General features: G+C 41.2%; 1 protein-coding gene across 1 annotated transcript in view; it reads left to right on the forward strand.

Annotated features, from left to right (window-relative positions):
* The window catches only part of LOC136404245 (uncharacterized), a 45,558-nt gene that overhangs the window by 5,715 nt on the left and 21,475 nt on the right, over nt 1-18,368 (forward strand). Inside the window, exon 3 of the mRNA XM_066383633.1 lies at nt 16,325-16,430. Within this exon, the coding sequence (XP_066239730.1) occupies nt 16,325-16,430 (106 nt within the window). The remainder of the gene's footprint in view (nt 1-16,324; nt 16,431-18,368) is intronic.

Genomic DNA, 18,368 nt, shown 5'->3' on the forward strand with positions numbered 1-18,368 from the left:
ATCATGCCTCAGAAAGTGACTTTGTATTAGAGACTTCCCTATGGCTTGCGCTCTCCGTTCCTGAGATTAGCATTAGAGAGCAGAGCAGAGAAAGGCCACGTGGAGGAGGCCAGGAGAAGCAGCCAAGATGGCGGAGTGTTGAGTGAGAAGCCAGTTTGTGCAGAGTTTGTGCAGGGAGAAGGAAGGAGATGGGGAACAGAGGTGAATAAGTCTGGTGAGCTAGAAACCTTTGATTCTAGGAAATTCGGATAAGTCAGTGGCTTTGTGAGCACTGAATGTGAGTGGGTTTTGGAGTCCAGTGTGTGTTTTTACTTGCCTGCTGGGTGCAAGTTAGGATTAAAGATGATGGCCCATCAGTTTTGGGCTCCATTGTTTCTTTACCGATTGTCCGAATCCAATGTGAACCTGCATGGGCCAGGCGGCTGTGATGGTGGCCTTGGATACTGGCTTTACACAGCGCCACCTGTATGTGGTCTGTGTAAGGCTGCAGGAGCTTCCCTTGGCAGCGATTCTCCCAGATCACTCTCCCGCAACCCTGAGGTGCGGTTTTCCCTGCTCCTCTGCCCTTCATTGCAAAAAGCAGAATTTCCTTTGTTATTTGCTCTTTTCCTTTTGTTATTTATTCACTTGCCTGTCTTTGCGAACCTTCAATAAACAAGTATGGCTCTGATACTTTCTAGCTCCTCAGTTCCTCTACCATCTGCCTGAATTCAGTGAGAACTTCCTTGGCCTCAACCACCAGCGTTACACCTCTAAATCAACAACTAATCTAATTCATCAGTTTTTTCATTGCGACACCTTAGTTGTTCATTGATTGCTTTCTCATATGTGCCTTGACCGTGGGGCTGCAGCAGACCAAGTAACCCCTTGCTCGAGCCAGCGACCTTGGGTCCAAGCTGGTGAGCTTTGCTCAAACTAGATGAGCCTGCGCTCAAACTGACGACCGCGGTGTCTCAAACCTGGGTCCTCTGCATCCCAGTTCAACGCTCTATCCACTGTACTACTGCCAGGTCAGGCAAAAAATTCTGCAATTTTTAATTGCAGAATTATACCAGGTGATTCTGATAGAGATGGTGTTCTGACCACACTTGAAGAAAGAACACTGACATAAAGATATTCAGACATATACTCCATAGTTAAGCTTATTAATTTATTAGCTTTCATGAATGTAGCATTATAGGACATAACAGCTGAAAGGAACCTTAGCCTTTCTCATGACAGATGAAGAACTGAGTTTGGCCTGGTGAAGTAATTTGCCTCAGTCATGAAGAAAGTGAATAGAGGAACTGAGAACATCTCAGGGCTCTTGACTCATGTTTCAGACATTAAATTAATAGATTTGGTTAACAGTATTTTATATTGGAAGAAGAGATGCTATGTGCAAGATAGAAAGAAAGTCAACATACAGGAGACTTCACTTGTTAAAGTAGTTCATTTTCCAGAAACTGCCTCCTAAATTTGATAGGACAAAGAATGAAAAATCAAAACTAGTTTCTAGCTCCAGCTCTCCCACAAACCAGCTGTGTGATCTTTTTTTAAAATTTTATTTATTTAATTTTGTGTGTGTGTGTGTGACAGAGAGAGAGAGACAGAGAGGGACAGACAGGAAGGAAGAGAGATGAGAAGCATCAGTTCTTCGTTGTGGCACCTTAGTTGTTCATTGATTGCTTTCTCATATGTGCCTTGATAGGGGGGGTACTACAGCAGACCGAGTAACCCCTTGGGCTTCAAGGCAGTGACCTTTGAGCTAAATCCAGCAATCATGTCACTGTCTTCCATGCTTACCACCTAAGCCAATTCCAGCCCCAGCCAACTAGTTGTATCTAAAGTACTCATCCAGCCTGACCAGGCGGTGGCACAGTGGATAGAGCGTCGGACTAGGATGCTGAGGACCCGGGTTTAAGACCCCGAGGTCGCCAGCTTGAGTGTGGGCTCATCTGGTTTGAGCAATAGCTCACCAGCTTGGACCCAAGGTCGCTGACTCAAGCAAGGGGTTACTTGGTCTGCTGAAGGCCCATGGTCAAAGCACATATGAGAAAGCAATCAATGAACAACTAAGGTGTTGCAATGGAAAACTAATGATTGATGCTTCTCATTTCTCTGTCCCTGTCTATCCCTCCCTCTGACTCTCTCTCTGTCTCTGAAAAAAAAATAAATAAATAAAGTAATCATCCAGCCTAGCTGTGTAGCTCAGGTGGTTAGAGAGTCGTCTGGACAAACCAAGTTTGTAGGGTCAATTTCCAATTTGACACATAAGCAACCCCCGTCAGGGCAGAGAAGGAGCAACCAGTGAATACATAAATAAGTGGAACAACAATTTAGTATTTCTCACTCTTTTTCCTTTTCTCACTCTCGAAAATCAATAAGCTAAAAAATAATAAATGTAGTCACATTTCCCATGTGATTTTATGCTATTCAAAAGGCTGAATGGTCTGAGTATCCTTCAGATAGTTACATCATAGTGGTACTCTTTTATGACTCAACTTGATAAAAGTATTCTATAGTACAGGAACACAATAAACATAACAAAAATAAATGTATATTTTGAGATTCAGTTTACCCAAGTCTATATACATGCACATGGAATCCCTTTTACCAAGAATGTCCTTCTCCCTCTCAATTTCTACTTCTCAGGTTCAATCAATCCTTCATGGCCAGTTTCAAGTATCCTGTCTTAAATAAATATGTACTGGTTATCCCTAATCCAAAACTTATCTCTCCTTTGCCATAGTATCGAAAACAATTTAAATTTTTGTTATATATTTCATGATACACCAAATCCTATAGGTATCAACTTATTGGTACATGCCCAGCATATATGGTAGCTCACAATATTTGGAGTGAAGGAATGTATCTGTCTCTCTTCTGAAGGCAGGGTGAAATTTTATCTTTATACTAGTGTATAACCACAGAGCTCAGCACAGCATTCCACTCAAAGAAGGTACTCAAGAAATAATTGTGTTTACTGTTAAGATTTCTTTGCTTTTTAAAGGGATTACCACATCACATCATTAGTCAGAGTAAGTCCAAATATAAGACTAAGAGCAACCAATTTATTAGTCAATACAAACAGAATTGTGTAGCTGCTATGATCAAATCTCGTGAACTGAAATTTTGAAGTCTAACTATTGACTTCATAGAACAACCATGGAAGAATTTCAAATAGTATGGGCCAGTGAGATGCAACAACTAATTGTGGAACTCGTTTTATATCATATAAGAGTCTACATGAGAACATTATGGTGAAATTATCCTTATTTTGCAAGACAAATATATTATTGTACGTACATTTACATACATATAATTATACCTAAATATTGAAGCATATATCAATGATCATATTTAAAATGCTATAAAAAATAAGAAAAAGTAAAATAGTATTATAGTAAAATATATAAATTATATAATATAACATACTTTTTTGTGTGTGTATATATAATATATACTACAATACATAGTGAATAGTAATAATAAATATAGCAATATATAATATATACTAATGTAAAAATATAGTTAAATGACTATCACAGCCCTGTGACTACACTTGATACTCTGTATGAAGAGAGGGAAGGCAGACTACTGGTATTTTTATCTAGGTGCAATTTCAGAAAACTGATTCTGTTTGTTTCATGAACCATAAATTATATAAATATACTTAATATTACCTAATATCTATGCAATTTCACAAAAGTCTTCAAAGTGAGAATAGTTTACAATTCTTAAACTCCAAATTATGCATAAATCTTCAAGGGACTCTTATAAGAGAGAGAATAATAACAGTCTAACCAATTTTCTGATTTCCTAGAAGAAATGCCCTACTACTAATTATTAGGTCTCTTATAAAAGAGAGGTTATTTTCAGATACTCTCTTTATTTTAATACTGAGAATTTTTTTTTTTTTTTTTACAGAGACAGAGAGAGAGTCAGAGAGAGGGATAGACAGGGACAGACAGGAACAGAGAGAGAAGAGAAGCATCAATCATTAGTTTTTCGTTGCGCACTGCAAAACCTTAGTTGTTCATTGATTGCTTTCTCATATGTGCCTTGACTGCGGGCCTTCAGCAGACCGAGTAACCCCTTGCTCGAGCCAGCGACCTTGGGTCCAAGCTTGTGAGCTTTTGCTCTAACCATATGAGCCCGCACTGAAGCTGGCGACCTCGGGGTCTCAAACCTGGGTCCTCCGCATCCCAGTCCGATGCTCTATCCACTGTGCCACCTCCTGTTCAGGCGCTGAGAATGTTTTTTAAAGTCAGATTTATTTATAATGGCTATTCTCTTCCTTATTTTGTAGGAGGAAAGAATGGGAGCATCTAAAACAGGGTTCGGGAACCTATGGCTCCAGAGCTAGGTGTGGCTCTTTTGATGGCAGCATCTGGCTCACAGACAAATCTTTAATAAAAATATAATAACGTTAAAAATATAAAACATTCTCATGTATTACAATCCATTCATTTCCTACTGCTCATGTTCATGGTTGCGGGTGGCTGGAGCCAATCACAGCTGTCCTCCGGGACAACACCAAATTTTTATTAGATAATGCATAACGTACACGGGTCCTTGTGAGGTCAAGAAGTAAACTTTCCTACTTTTATCAAGTAGTCAGCTAGCTAATTGCAGAAACGCTTTAGATGAAGAAGATGGCTAAAAGAAAAAAAGATGAGGAGAATCTTACTTTTCAGCAGGAATGGACAGAGGAATTTATCTTTGTGAAGAGAGCAGGTTCTGCAGTGTGTCTAATATGTAATGATAAAATTGCATCGATAAAACAGTCAAATATAAAGCGGCACTTCGACAACATCATACTACATTTGCATCGAAATATCTAGTGGGGGACAGCAGGAAGAAAGCATGTCAAGAGCTACTGTGCAGAGTGCAGGCTAGTCAGCAGCAACTCCGTGTTTGGACCCAACAAAGTGACTGGAATTCGGCTAGCTTTGCTGGTGTTTAGCAATTGTGAGAAACGGAAAGCCATTCACAGATGGGGAGTATGCCAAAACATTCATGCTTGATGTTGCCAATAAACTTTTTGACGACTTTTCGGATAAAGACAAGATAATCAAATGAATAAAAGACATGCCTCTGTTGGCAAAAACTGTTCACAATCGTACCAGCATGATGGCAAGTCAAATTGAGGCAACACAAGTGAAGGACATAAATGCAGCACCATTCTTTTCTCTCGCTTTGGATGAGTCAACAGACGTAAGCCATTTATCCCAGTTCAACGTGATTGCAAGGTATGCTGTCGGTGACACACTACGTGAGGAAAGTCTTGCTGTTTTGCCTATGAAAGAGACAACAAGAGGGGAGGATTTATTCAAGTCTTTCACTGAGTTCGCTAAAGAAAAAAATCTACCAATGGATAAACTTATTTCGGTGTGTACTGATGGTGCTCCATGCATGGTGAGGAAAAACAGGATTCGTAGCGCTTCTTCGTGGACATGAAAAGAGACTCATCCTAAGTTTTCACTGCATCCTACATCAGGAGGCGCTTTGTGCTCAGATGTGTGGCAAGCAGCTTGGTTAGGTGATGTCGCTGGTCATTCAGGTGGTCAACTTTATTGTTGCCCAAGCTTTTTTTTTTTTTAATTTATTTATTCATTTTAGAGAGGAGAGGGAGAGAGAGAGAGAGGAGAGACAGAGAGAGAGAAGGGAGGAGGAGCTGGAAGCATCAACTCCCATATGTGCCTTGACCAGGCAAGCCCAGGGTTTCGAACTGGAGACCTCAGCATTTCCAGGTCGACGCTTTATCCACTGTGCCACCACAGGTCAGGCTGTTGCCCAAGCTTTAAATGATCTCCAGTTTAAAACACTGCTGGATGAAGTTGGGAATAATTATCCTGGTCTGCTTCTGCACAGCAGTGTGCATTGGTTGTGAAGAGAGAAGGTGCTCAGCCGTTTCACAGCTTGTCTGAGCAAAATCCGGACTTTTCTTGAAATGAAAAACGTTGAGCATCCTGAGTTAGCTAACACTGAGTGGCTCCTGAAGTTCTACTATCTCGTGGACATGATTGAACATCTGAACCATCTCAATGTGAAAATGCAAGGCATTGGAAATACAGTCTTATCCCTTCAATAAGCAGTGTTTGCATTTGAAAACAAGCTGGAACTCTTCATCGCATACATTAAAACAGGTCATTTACTACACTTTGAAAAACTGGGAGAGTTTAAAGGTGCACGCACAACAAGTGACCCTGCTCAACATCTTGATCTCCAGCAGCTAGCGGGCTTCACATCTAATCTCCTGCAGTCATTCAAAGCGCCCTTTGGAGAATATCGTGAGCGCACTCATTTTTTTAAGTTCATCACCCATCCACACAAGTGTGCAGTGGACAGCACCGAGCTGAGTTATGTCCCCGGTGTCTCCGTCAGAGATTTTGAGCTACAAACTGCTGACTTGAAGGCCTCAGACATGTGGTAAATAAGTTCAAGTCACTGAATGAAGATTTGGAAAAACTTGCATGACAACGAGCAGAGTTGGCGAGCAAATACAAGTGGGGAAAAATGAAAAAACTTCAACCCGCAGATAAGCTGATTGTCAAAACTTGGAACGCGCTTCCCGTCACATACCACACACTGCAGCGTGAGTATTGCTGTACTGACCATGTTTGGCTCTACATATGCATATGAGCAGTCTTTCTCATATCGAAAGAACGTTAAGACCAACCTACGATCATGTTTAACGGATGGAAGTCTCAACGCCTGCATGAAGCTTAACCTCAGCACATATCAACCAGACTACAAAGCCATCAGCAAAACCATGCAGCACCAGAAGTCACATTAATGGTAAGAAGTACTTTATTCATCATTGGTTAGCAACAGCATAACAACGTTATTAAAAAGAATTCAGGCCCTGGCCGGTTGGCTCAGCGGTAGAGCGTCGGCCTGGCATGCAGGGGACCCGGGTTCAATTCCCGGCCAGGGCACACAGGAGAAGCGCCCATTTGCTTCTCCACCCCTCCTCCTTCCTTTCTGTCTCTCTCTTCCCCTCCCGCAGCCAAGGCTCCATTGGAGCAAAGATGGCCCAGGCACTGGGGATGGCTCCTTGGCCTCTGCCCCAGGTGCTAGAGTGGCTCTGGTTGCGGTAGAGCGACGCCCCAGAGGGGCAGAGCATCGCCCCCTGGTAGGCAGAGCGTCGCCCCTGGTGGGCATGCCGGGTGGATCTCGGTCGGGCGCATGCAGGAGTCTGTCTGACTGTCTCTCCCCGTTTCCAGCTTCAGAAAAATACAAAAAAAAATAATAATAAATAAATAAAATAAAAAGAATTCAGAGAGTTATTGTACTTTAAAAGTGTTGGCCTTACATAAAATGCACACATTTACTTGTATTTAGTGTTAAACATATTATATGGCTTTCATGGAATTACATTTTAAAATATGTGGCATTCATGGCTCTCTCAGCCAAAAAGGTTCCCGACCCCTGGTTTAGAGAGTCTGGAAGCAAACAGTGCATCAGAGCTTTTAAAAGAAGTGGTGCCCTAGATGGTTGGCTCAGTAGTAGATCGTCAGTCTGGCATAGGAATGCCCTGGGTTCAATTCCTACTCAGGGCACACCAGCGAAATGACCATCTGCTTCTCCACCCCTCCTCTTCTTCCTCCTCTCTCTCTCTCTCTCTCTCTCTTTCTCTCTTCACCTCTGATAGCCATGGCTCAGTTGCAGCTAGTTGGCCCTGGGCACTGAGGATGGTTCCATGTTTTTGCCTTAGGTGCTGAAATAGCTCAGTTGCCAAGCAACAAAGCCATGGTCCCAGATGGGCAGAGCATTGCCTCTTAGGGGGCTTGCAGCGTGGATCCTGGTCAGGGCATATGTGGGAGTCTTTCTGCCTCCCTGATTCTCACTTAAGAAAAAATAAATAAATAAATAAATAAAATGAAAACAACTTGTTTTATTAAGAAAATACTGCCTGACCAGGCGGTGGCGCAGTGGATGGAGCGTCAGACTGGGATGCAGAGGACCCAGGTTCGAGACCCTGAGGTCGCCAGCTTGAGCACGGGCTCATCTGGTTTGAGCAAAAGTTCACTGGCTTGGACTCAAGGTCTCTGGCTCCAGCAAGGGGTTACTAGGTCTGCTGAAGTCCCGCAGTCAAGGCACATGTGAGAAAGCAATCAGTAAACAACTAAAGTGTCGCAATGTACAACGAAAAACTAATGATTGATGCTTCTCATCTCTCTCTGTTTCTATCTATCCCTCTCTGTCTCTGTAAAAAAAGAAAGAAAGAAAATACTTATGGGCCCTGACTTGATGGCTCAGTGGATAGAGTGTCAGTCTGGTGCATGGGCATCCAGGTTCAATTCCCGGTCAGAGCAGAAAAGAGAAGCAACTATCTGCTTCTCTCTCCCTCCCTCTCCCTTACCTTCCCCTCTCACAGCCAGGTGCTTGACTGGCTCAAGCATTGCTTAGGGCACTGAGGATAGCTCAGTTGGTCTGAGCATCAGCCTCAGGCATTAAAAATAGCTCAGTTGATTCAAGTATTGGCCCCAGATGGGGTTGCCAGGTGGATTCTAATCGGGGCACATGCAGGAGTCTCTGTCACTATCTTCCCTCCTCTCATTTAAAAAAAAAAAAAAAAGGAATGCTACTTATGTAAAATAGGTAATGATGCAGGACTGGACAGAGAGAGAAGAACTATTATGCAGGACTAAAAACTTCATCCCATCTGATATGGAACTCGGACACTAGTACCCCCAATGGGCAAGACTTTTTACCCCTACCTCATTCAGTCACCAGAGGCAAAGCTGCCTTAGGAAGAGGGAGGCTTCAGGCAAAGCAGATCTCTGGGAAAAGCTTATACCTAGAGGCTGCCTGCTGGCTGCACTCCCCACTGCTAGGCATCAAGTCCTTTCTTGAAGACAGTCTAGACAGAGAATCTTCATATCTACCACAGCCAGCTAGAGTTTTTCTTTCTACAAAAAGTCTGAAAATGTTCCATATATGCTAATACCTGTAATGGAGTAAGAGCAGCCATAGAGCCATTGAGCATGTTAACTTCACCCTCTTTATCCTGATATATATATATATATATAATATATTCTGTTATATTCATATTCTGATATATATATGAATATCTACATTCTGATATATATATATATATATATGAATATCTCATATCATGGAGGAAAGAAAAGGCTGTGAGATACAAATATCATGATGAAGAAATATCTGGGCATTTGTTTTTTTGTCTCCTCTGATTCTCCATTTACCTTTCTTAACTAGTTAGCATTCATCTCCTGTTCTGTCATCCTCCATTCTACCCTTTTACCTTCTTATTTCTCATCCCCCATTCACTGACTCCTTAAATTCTACACAAGGTTTTTGAATAGCTTTACATATAAAGCAAGGCTTGTAATGGAGAAAAATTTCACAAATTATATTCAACATCTCTTTGTTTTTTATCACTATGTGAAATACTACCATGAATATTTATGTACAATTTTTTTTGAATATATGTTTTTAATAATTGTGGTTATATATCTATGAATGAAATTGCTTGGTTATATATAAATCCCTGTTTAGTCCTTTGAGGAACTGCCAAAATGTTTTCTAAAGTGGCTGCACCATGTTATATTTCCACCAGCAAAGCACGAGAGTCCCAAATTCTCCACATCTTTGCTAACACTTGTTATTTTCTATGTTTTTTTTATTATAGTCATTCTGGTGGATGTGAAATGATATCTTACTGTGGTTTTAATTTGCATTTCCCCAATGATTAACAAAGAGCATCATTTTATGCTTTTTTTTAATTCATTTTAGAGAGGAGAGAGAAAGGGAGAGAGAGAGACAGAGTGGGAGAGAGAGAGGAGAGAGAGACAGAGAGAGAAGGTGGGGAGGAGCTGGAAGCATCATCTCCCATATGTGCCTTGACCAGGCAAGCCCAGGGTTTCGAACTGGCGACCTCAGCATTTCCAGGTCGACGCTTTATCCACTGTGCCACCACAGGTCAGGCACATTTTATGCTTCTTATTTTTTAGTATATCGTTTTAAAGTTAGTCTTCGTGGTTGCCTGCCAAGATACTCATAGTAAACTATAGTTAACTTACAACAATCAAGTTTGGATCAATAAGCAACTTAATTTCAGCGTATACAAAAACTTTGCCGCAATATAGTTCCATTCTTACCCCCTTCCTTTGTGATATTGTTGTCATGTACATAACATATTTGTATATTATATATCTATATGCACAATTTTATAGTTATTGCTTTATGCAATCTTTTAATTCAGATAGAAGAAAAGTTACAAGTAAAAATACACTTATATGATTTTTTAAATATTTGCTTATAGTTACTTTTACTGATGTTCTTTATTTTGTCAGGTGAATTCAAGTTATTGTCTAGTATCCTTTAATTTTACCATGGGCTCCCTTTAGTATTCCTTGTAGGACAAGACTCTTAATGAGAAATTTGCTGGGTTTTTTTTTTTAATTGGGAATGTCTGAATTTCTCCTCATTTTTGAAGACCAGTTTTGTTGAAGACAGAATCCTTGGTTAACAGCCTTTTAGCATCTTCATTGTGCTATCTCATTGCCTTCTGGCTTTCATAGTTTTAGATGAGAAGTCAGTTGTAAATTTTGAGTAGTTCTTGTATTTGTGAGTTACTTTTCTCTTGCTGCTTTTAGGATTCTCTCTTTGTCTTTGTCTGTTGACACTTTGCCTATTTAGGTTTAGATGTCTCTGAGTTTTTCCTTTGTTCTGCATTTTCAATGTGTAGATTAATGTCTTCCATCAAATTTGGTTAGTTTGGGGATAATATTTATTTCTCTCTGACTCATTCTTTCTCCTCCTTCTTAGACTTTCATTAAACATATGTTTGTATGATTTATGATATTCTGAAGGTCTCTTAGAATCTGTCCATTTTTTTTCACTCTTCTTTCTGTTCTTCAGACTGAAAAATCACGATTGACTGATTTATTCTTCTTAATTCACTGATTCACTTTTCTGCCAGCTCAAATCTGATATTGAACTACTTCAGCATGATTAATAAGCTTTATTTTATTAAAAATATTAATATACAAGTACCAGATAATTTGTAGATACTCTCTTTTTTCACATTTTCATGAAATATTAACAAAAAATTGATAATATTTTAAGCCAAAAAGGAAATAGTATAAAGGGTATATAAAATTTGTATTGGTTAAATCCTCAGATCACAAAATGCTGTAAAAACTAACCATTTTGAAACTTAAAAAGACTCTCCTAAATAACTATTGGGTCCAAAAAATTAAATGAAAATGTAAATAACAGATTATTTAGACATTGGTAATAATGACAATACCACACTTAAAACACATGGGAATGGTTCTTATATTTAGAGTTTTGCAGGAATCAAAGGAAGACAAAGACACCCAGAAACTTGATGAAGGAAGTAGGTTTTATTAAAGCTGGTGAAGCATGTGGGACTTGTAACTCCAAAACACGGGCTCCCCGAAGTTGACTTTCTTACGGGTTATATACCTTTACAGTATCTAAGCAATGAGCATGTGATTTCTTTAAGGTTTCCCAGGACTCAAGGAGAGGGGAGGGAAAGCTTTGGTGGGGCCAACAAGGGGGAAGGGGTTTCTAGATCACTGGCCGTAGTTACATACAGATCCTGCTGTTCTTGTTTTGTATTGTGACTATGGGATACAGATAATTTATCACTGGCTGACTCAGTTACCCCAGCTGGCTCCTTTCCTTTGTATTCTTTTCATTTCTTCCTTCCAAGCCAAGCGGGGGCCTGCCCCTCCTTCCACAAGAGGATAATTCGTAGATATAAATAATTTTATCATTACAAAAAAAACTTAAGTAGGCCCTGGCCGGTTGGCTCAGCGGTAGAGCATCGGCCTGGTGTGCGGGGGACCCAGGTTCGATTCCCGGCCAGCGCACATAGGAGAAGCACTCATTTGCTTCTCCACCCTCCCCCCTCCTTTCTCTCTGTCTCTCTCTTCCCCTCCCACAGCCAAGGCTCCATTGGAGCAAAGATGACCCGGGCGCTGGGGATGGCTCCTTGGCCTCTGCCCCAGGCACTAGAGTGGCTCTGGTCGCGGCAGAGCGACACCCCAGAGGGGCAGAGCATCGCCCCCTGGTGCGTAGAGCGTCACCCCTGGTGGGCATGCCGGGTGGATCCCAGTCGGGCACAGGCGGGAGTCTGTCTGACTGTCTCTCCCTGTTTCCAGCTTCAGAAAAATACAAAAAAAAAAAAAAACTTAAGTAAATAACTAAGCATCTACCTTAAAAATCTAGGAACATAATTGCAAAATAAACTTAAAGAAATATAATTAATAAATATTGGACACATTAGTGAATTAGGAAAAAGAAAAACAATGTATAAATCCCACAATTTAATTTTTGAAAAGTTATATGTTTTTGGCCTTCAAGATAGTTCTTTATAAAGGTTATAAAAGAGGCATATTTTGGTCAAAGTAACACTTTAAAACAAAAAGACTTTATTAATTTTAGAGAGGGGAGAGAGAAAGAGAAAGAAACAAGAGGGGAAAGCAGGAAGCATCAACTCCCATATGTGCCTTGCCCAGGCAAGCCCAGGGTTTTGAACTTGTGACCTTGGCACTCCAGGTCAGTGATTTTCAACCTTTTTTGAGGCGCCGCCCATTTTTTACATTTACAAAATCCTGGGGCACACCACCTACCAAAATGACACTCTAACACAGTACATATTATACATATAGTTAATAATATAGTTTCTAAATGTATTTATACTCACTTAGTATGAAACCTGGGCCTGTTTCGATAAACATAAAAGGGATATCCTGGCAGGAATGGTAGAAAGACACACACAAAGCTCTTCCTCAACAGTTCTCAGTCTCTCTCTGTTTTTAGTTTTTATCACAGTCAAGCTTGAGAAGCTCAGCTCACATAGATATGTGGTTGAAAATGGGAGCAATGTCAAAATAGCTTTGTTGGCCAGAATGTGGAACTCCTTGGCAACAGATAACCAAAAACTGTCCAAAGGAAGATCAGCAAACTTTAGCTTTAAACCACGATCTTGTTTCAGTTCAATGAGTTCCTCTTGCTCCTTTAAAGTCATGTCCTTTCCAGCAAAGGATACTGAGCTGTATGGGTCCCTAACCCAGTCAAGGCATTCTGTGAAGGCTGAAGAGAAATAAAATGACAACCTCATCTCAAGAGTTTTCAAATGTCTGCCAATCACCTTGCACATTGCAGCAGTGTTGCCATCATGCTGTTTCTCGGTGAGCGGGAACATCTCAAGGTTGCCACGCTGCACATGTTGTTGCCAGAGCTGCACCTTTAAACGGAATCCATCCATTTTATCAGTGCTTGTAAGCAGGTTTTCATTTCGGCCTTGCATCTGTGTGTTCAGTTCATTCAGATAATGAAATATATCAACCAGGTATGCCAGCTTTGCACACCACTCATCACTTGCAAGCAGCTTTGAGTAATCGGACCTCTCGTTTGTCAGAAATACTTTAGGTTCCTCTCGCAACTCATACACACGGGCCAGCACTTTGCCGCACGACAGTCACCGGACCTCCATGTGAAGCAATAAGATTTTATGTTCCGCTCCCATTTCTTTACACAAAGACGCAAATAAGCAACATCTCAAAGGTCGCATCTTCACAAAATTCACTATGCTCACAACATCATCCAACACAGGAGCTAGATCTGCTGGTAAGGTCTTTGCAACGAGGGCCTCACGGTGCAAAAAACAGTGCGTAACAATAACATCTGGGTTTCTTTCTTTGACCCTACTTACGAAGCCTTTGATGCGCCCGACCATGGCTGCGGCTCCATCAGTGCAGACACCTGTGCAGTTTTCCCATGTAAGCCCGCTTTTATCAAGATATTCCGACGTGACCCGAAATATTTCCTCTCCTGTTGATTTTTCTGGCAGTGCCTTGCAAAATAGGAAGTTTTCTCTAATGGCTCTCCATCCACAAAACGCACGTTGGCCAAGAGCTGACAATGTCCACTAATATCCGTCGACTCATCAAGTTGCAAGGCAAATTTCTTACTGATGCGCACCTTTTCCAAAACAACAGTTTCAATGTCTGCAGACATGTCATCAATGTTTGGCAATTGTATTATCTGAGAGAAGCACTTTAGCTATCTCTTTGGCCACGGTAGGGCCAAGCATCTCATTTACAGTGGCTTTACAAGCTGGCAGTATTAATGTTTCTGCCACAGTGTGGGACTTTTTTGATTTAGCTACAAGTTCAGCAACAAGGTAGCTAGCTAGCTTTGAGGGCTCTCTCTCGTTTACCTTTGTGGTTTTTCTCAAAAAAGTTGCCCGTTTCTCATTGTTTGTACGTAAGCGTACAAAATAGTCCATCGGCTTGTTTTGAATGGAAGGGTGTTTCATTTGGAGATGGCGTTTAAGCTTGCTTGGCACTATGGCACTATTAAGCTTCTCCCACACACCAAGCACAGCCAAGTCGGTGCTGTCTCATCCCCGGTGAAAGTAAATCCAAATGAAAGATAGCTTTCACTGTATTGCCTCGAGCTCACCATCTTGTCTTTTTTCTTTTGTCGACCACTCATACTAGGGCCTTCATCTGGGTCAGAATTTTGTCCAGGGCCCTGTTCAGCATTTGCATTTTCCCTTCTCAAAAACTTCTCCATCACTGTCACTTGCTCGTCTTGCTGAGATCCCAAACTGTCACAAGAGTGAAATATGCCTGGCAGAGGTCCTTTAAATAAATTACATTTATTAAAAAAAAAATTAAATAAAAAAGTATAACCCCCTCATATATACAGTCCCATGTAACATCCCTCATATATACAGTCCCATGTAACATCCCTCATATATACAGTCCCACGTAACATCCCCTCATATATACAGTCCCATGTAACCTCATATATACAGTCCCATGTAACCCCTCATATATACAGTCCCATGTATCCCCTCATATATACAGTCCCGCTAATAGATACTGGAGCTTTCATCAAGGTTGTGGGTTCAAATCAATTTGGCAAATACTCTATATAGAGACTGGACAAAATCAATTTTAGAAAATGTTGGGTACTTGTTTAACATCATAAGTCCTCAGAGCATCTCTACTGTCAGATTGAGAAGTTTGCTTTCTAGGTAAGGATTCTGATAAATACTAGAGTTCTCCTTGAGGTTGTGGGTTCAAATCCCATGGTCAGCTGGGTGCAGGGGCCTTGGTTCTGTCTGTTTTGATGGTGTATATAGAGATTTGAGCTCTTTAAGAAGATGACCCTTCAGGAGGCCATATACAATATAGATAACATTGTGATGCATTGTATATCACCCTCTGCGGGGGCCTCTTTTAAAAAGAAAAAGGTCAAATATCTATATACACCATCAGGATAGACATAACCAGCTGAGGCTGAGGCTTCATCTAGTGGTGGCAACATTTACCTCCAGTCCTGACCAGGATTAGAAATCAGGACCATGAGGAGGAGTAGCAGCTTCAACTACTCGCAGCAGCCACACAATGACAAGTGCATGGCAGCCCGAGGGGGGACCTTCCTGGGTGTGGATAAGAGGCGACCTGCTATTGGTTCATCTCTAGTGGGCGGGATGAATCCTAAAAGGTGATTGGTCAGTGAGTGTTCCCTGTGCCTCCACTCTTCCTGTCGCTGATAGCTGGAGGAATTGTGAGGGGAATGTTTATGTTTGGATGGAGGCGGCTGGCGGCAGGCCGAATAAATAGTCTCCGCGGGCCGTAATTTGGGGGCCCATGTTTAATTTCCCCACAGCACACCTGACCATGTCTCACGGCACACTGGTTGAAAAACACTGCTCCAGGTCAATACTTTATCCGCTGCACCACCACAGGTCAGGCAAAGTAACACTTTCATACACAAGCCAGGCCACATCTGGAGCCTTATACAGGCTATATATATTACTACAATTTCTCTCTTAATATTCAATAGTTTCTACTGGATAGTATTTCTTGTTTTATTCACACACAGGTGTTGGGGACCGCAAGTCAACAGGTCCTTGTGGTTTAGATATTTGGAGGACAGAGGTGTGGGGAACTGGCAGTAAGCTGATAGTCTGCCCAACTCCCCACCTCACATGCTTAGTGAAGTTGCTAAAGCCGTTTTTCTCCACACCTCCATGTTAGCTGTGGTGCCAGATTGTTTGTACTCTTCCTACCCCCCATGTCCTTGGGAAAAACTTGAGGCAGTTTTTCCCAAGGACATGGGAGGTCCTTGTTTTGTGAAGTTAAGATGTTATGTTTGGTGGGGGTTTTCTGCACTTGGGAGAATTCTTGGGTTGCCTTGGAAATGTGACTTTGTTTTAATGATATCTTTGATTTGCTAATGACCTCACTTTGCCCTATAAATAAAGCAGGTAGGAGGGTGGAGACTTGCCTTTTACAAGCTATCTTTTTGCATTGCAAAGAGTCCTGCAGAGCCCATCCTTTTTCTCTTTACATCTATTTTCTCAATTCCACGCCATTCCCACTCAGGACCTGGAATTACTAGCTGCACTGGTTCGTGGCACATAGGTATGTTGTTTGAATAAACCTCACAGTTTCAAAATGCCTATATTTTCAGACATCTCTAAGGTAGAGGTATGTTTATAAACATTTCTACAGCAGAAATAATTAAATATTGTGAGGAAAGAAGGGCTGTTTGAAATAGAAAAACACAAACATGTTTCTCACTATAACCAGGGTTTCTGGACTATGGACTTTGTTAGAACTAACTGACCTTTTGTTTTTTTTTTAATTCATTTTTTAGAAAGAGAGAGAGGGAGAGAGAGAGAGGAGAGAGAGAGAGAAGGGGGGAGGAGCAGGAAGCATCAACTCCCATATGTGCCTTGACCAAGCAAGCCCAGGGTTTCGAACTGGCGACCTCAGCATTTCCAGGTTGACGCTTTATCCACTGCGCCACCACAGGTCAGGCCCTAACTGACCTTTTAGACAACTAAATCACCAGAGCATTCAGCTGCTGGACTATAATCACATACCAGTGCAATTGGTGCCTCAGGGAAGTTGTTGAAACCAGAAAATCATTTAGGACAGTGGTGAACTGCTTCTGCATTCTTGGACACGGAAATTTGTCCTTAAACCTGGGTCCTCCTTTCTGTTTGTTCTCATTGTGAGTACCTTGGTAAACTTCTAAAATCAATTTGTTGCAAACAAATGCCTGGCCATTGTTCTTATGGACACATTGAACCAAATGCTCATGTTTCAAATTGAGATGTTAAATTACATTTATAAATCTAAATTGTATGTCTTTCTAGAATGAGACTACTACAGAGTTGGGGGTGGGTGGGCATCTTTCTACTAATTCTAAAAGAATTGTTTTTGAGAGATGAGAGTACCTTTTTCTTCAATTTTCCTCACAGTAAATTATGAGACTAGGACCATGCCAGAGGGGACTCATAGGTCTAATTTCTTTCTTCTGCATACTGAGAGGGAGACTGAAATGAAACTACACTGGATTGCTGCAGCCTACCAGATGCTGGATAGTTAATGCCTCACATGGGATGCTGCTTGTAGCTGAATAAGCCAAGGGTTGGGAAGTGTACTTGTCAAATATTTGTCACTTGGCATAGGTAAGAGGGGCCAAATGATATCTGAAGGTGAGGGTTGAGGGTGGGGTAATCTCTCCTAAAGAAAATGGTAGCCCCATAGTCAGTTTCCTGGAGAAAGAATAAAGGTGGCCTGAGATTAGAGAAATGGAAGACTTCATCCTCTCTCTTTGTTGGTGGCAGTGGGACTGGACTCGGGTTAAGGAGGACATGATAGAGATACATAGCCAGATGATGTTGGCTATTTGTGACACACTAAGGGCTAAAGAGGGAGATGGTTGCAGAGGATCCTTAGTGCAGGTCAATGGCTGATTGACTCTAGGACCAATATCTATCTAAATTTCTTTTTTATATATTTTCTTTTTTTATGTTCCAATTATCCTTTAATATTTTCAAGCCTTCAGTAAAATTTTAAGTGCTACAGTGCTACAGTGCAGTGTTTTCCATGTTGTGAGAAATTAGGAATGGGCCCATGTTACAGCTGAAACAAAGTAGTGTAGGAATGTGAATTTGCCCCATTCTGCTCTCTCCCCTGAAGTCAGAAGGGTGGTACTTGTCAAAGTTCAAGGATATCCTGGCTGAGTACACAGTATTTGTCACATGCCAGACAATAAGCTGAGTGTAAGTGGATACTGTTGCTGATGTCAGACAGCTTCCCCACCAATATGAGAGGGAAGGAAACTATTTAGAGGATAGGACATATTCTGATATTATATAGATGACTATCTAGCCAGTAGATATTTTAGTTATAATATGTCAGTCACTTAGAAAGAGTCATTCATGCCAGCAAGTCTAACTTGGCTATTAAATTATAGCAGCCTATGGTACTTTATAACTACTATAGAAAATTCAGTTGAAGAAATAAATTATCCATGGTTAATAGTTAATTATAAAATAGTAAGATTAT

The sequence above is a fragment of the Saccopteryx leptura genome, chromosome 4, assembly GCF_036850995.1.
Source record: "Saccopteryx leptura isolate mSacLep1 chromosome 4, mSacLep1_pri_phased_curated, whole genome shotgun sequence".
Taxonomy (NCBI): domain Eukaryota; kingdom Metazoa; phylum Chordata; class Mammalia; order Chiroptera; family Emballonuridae; genus Saccopteryx; species Saccopteryx leptura.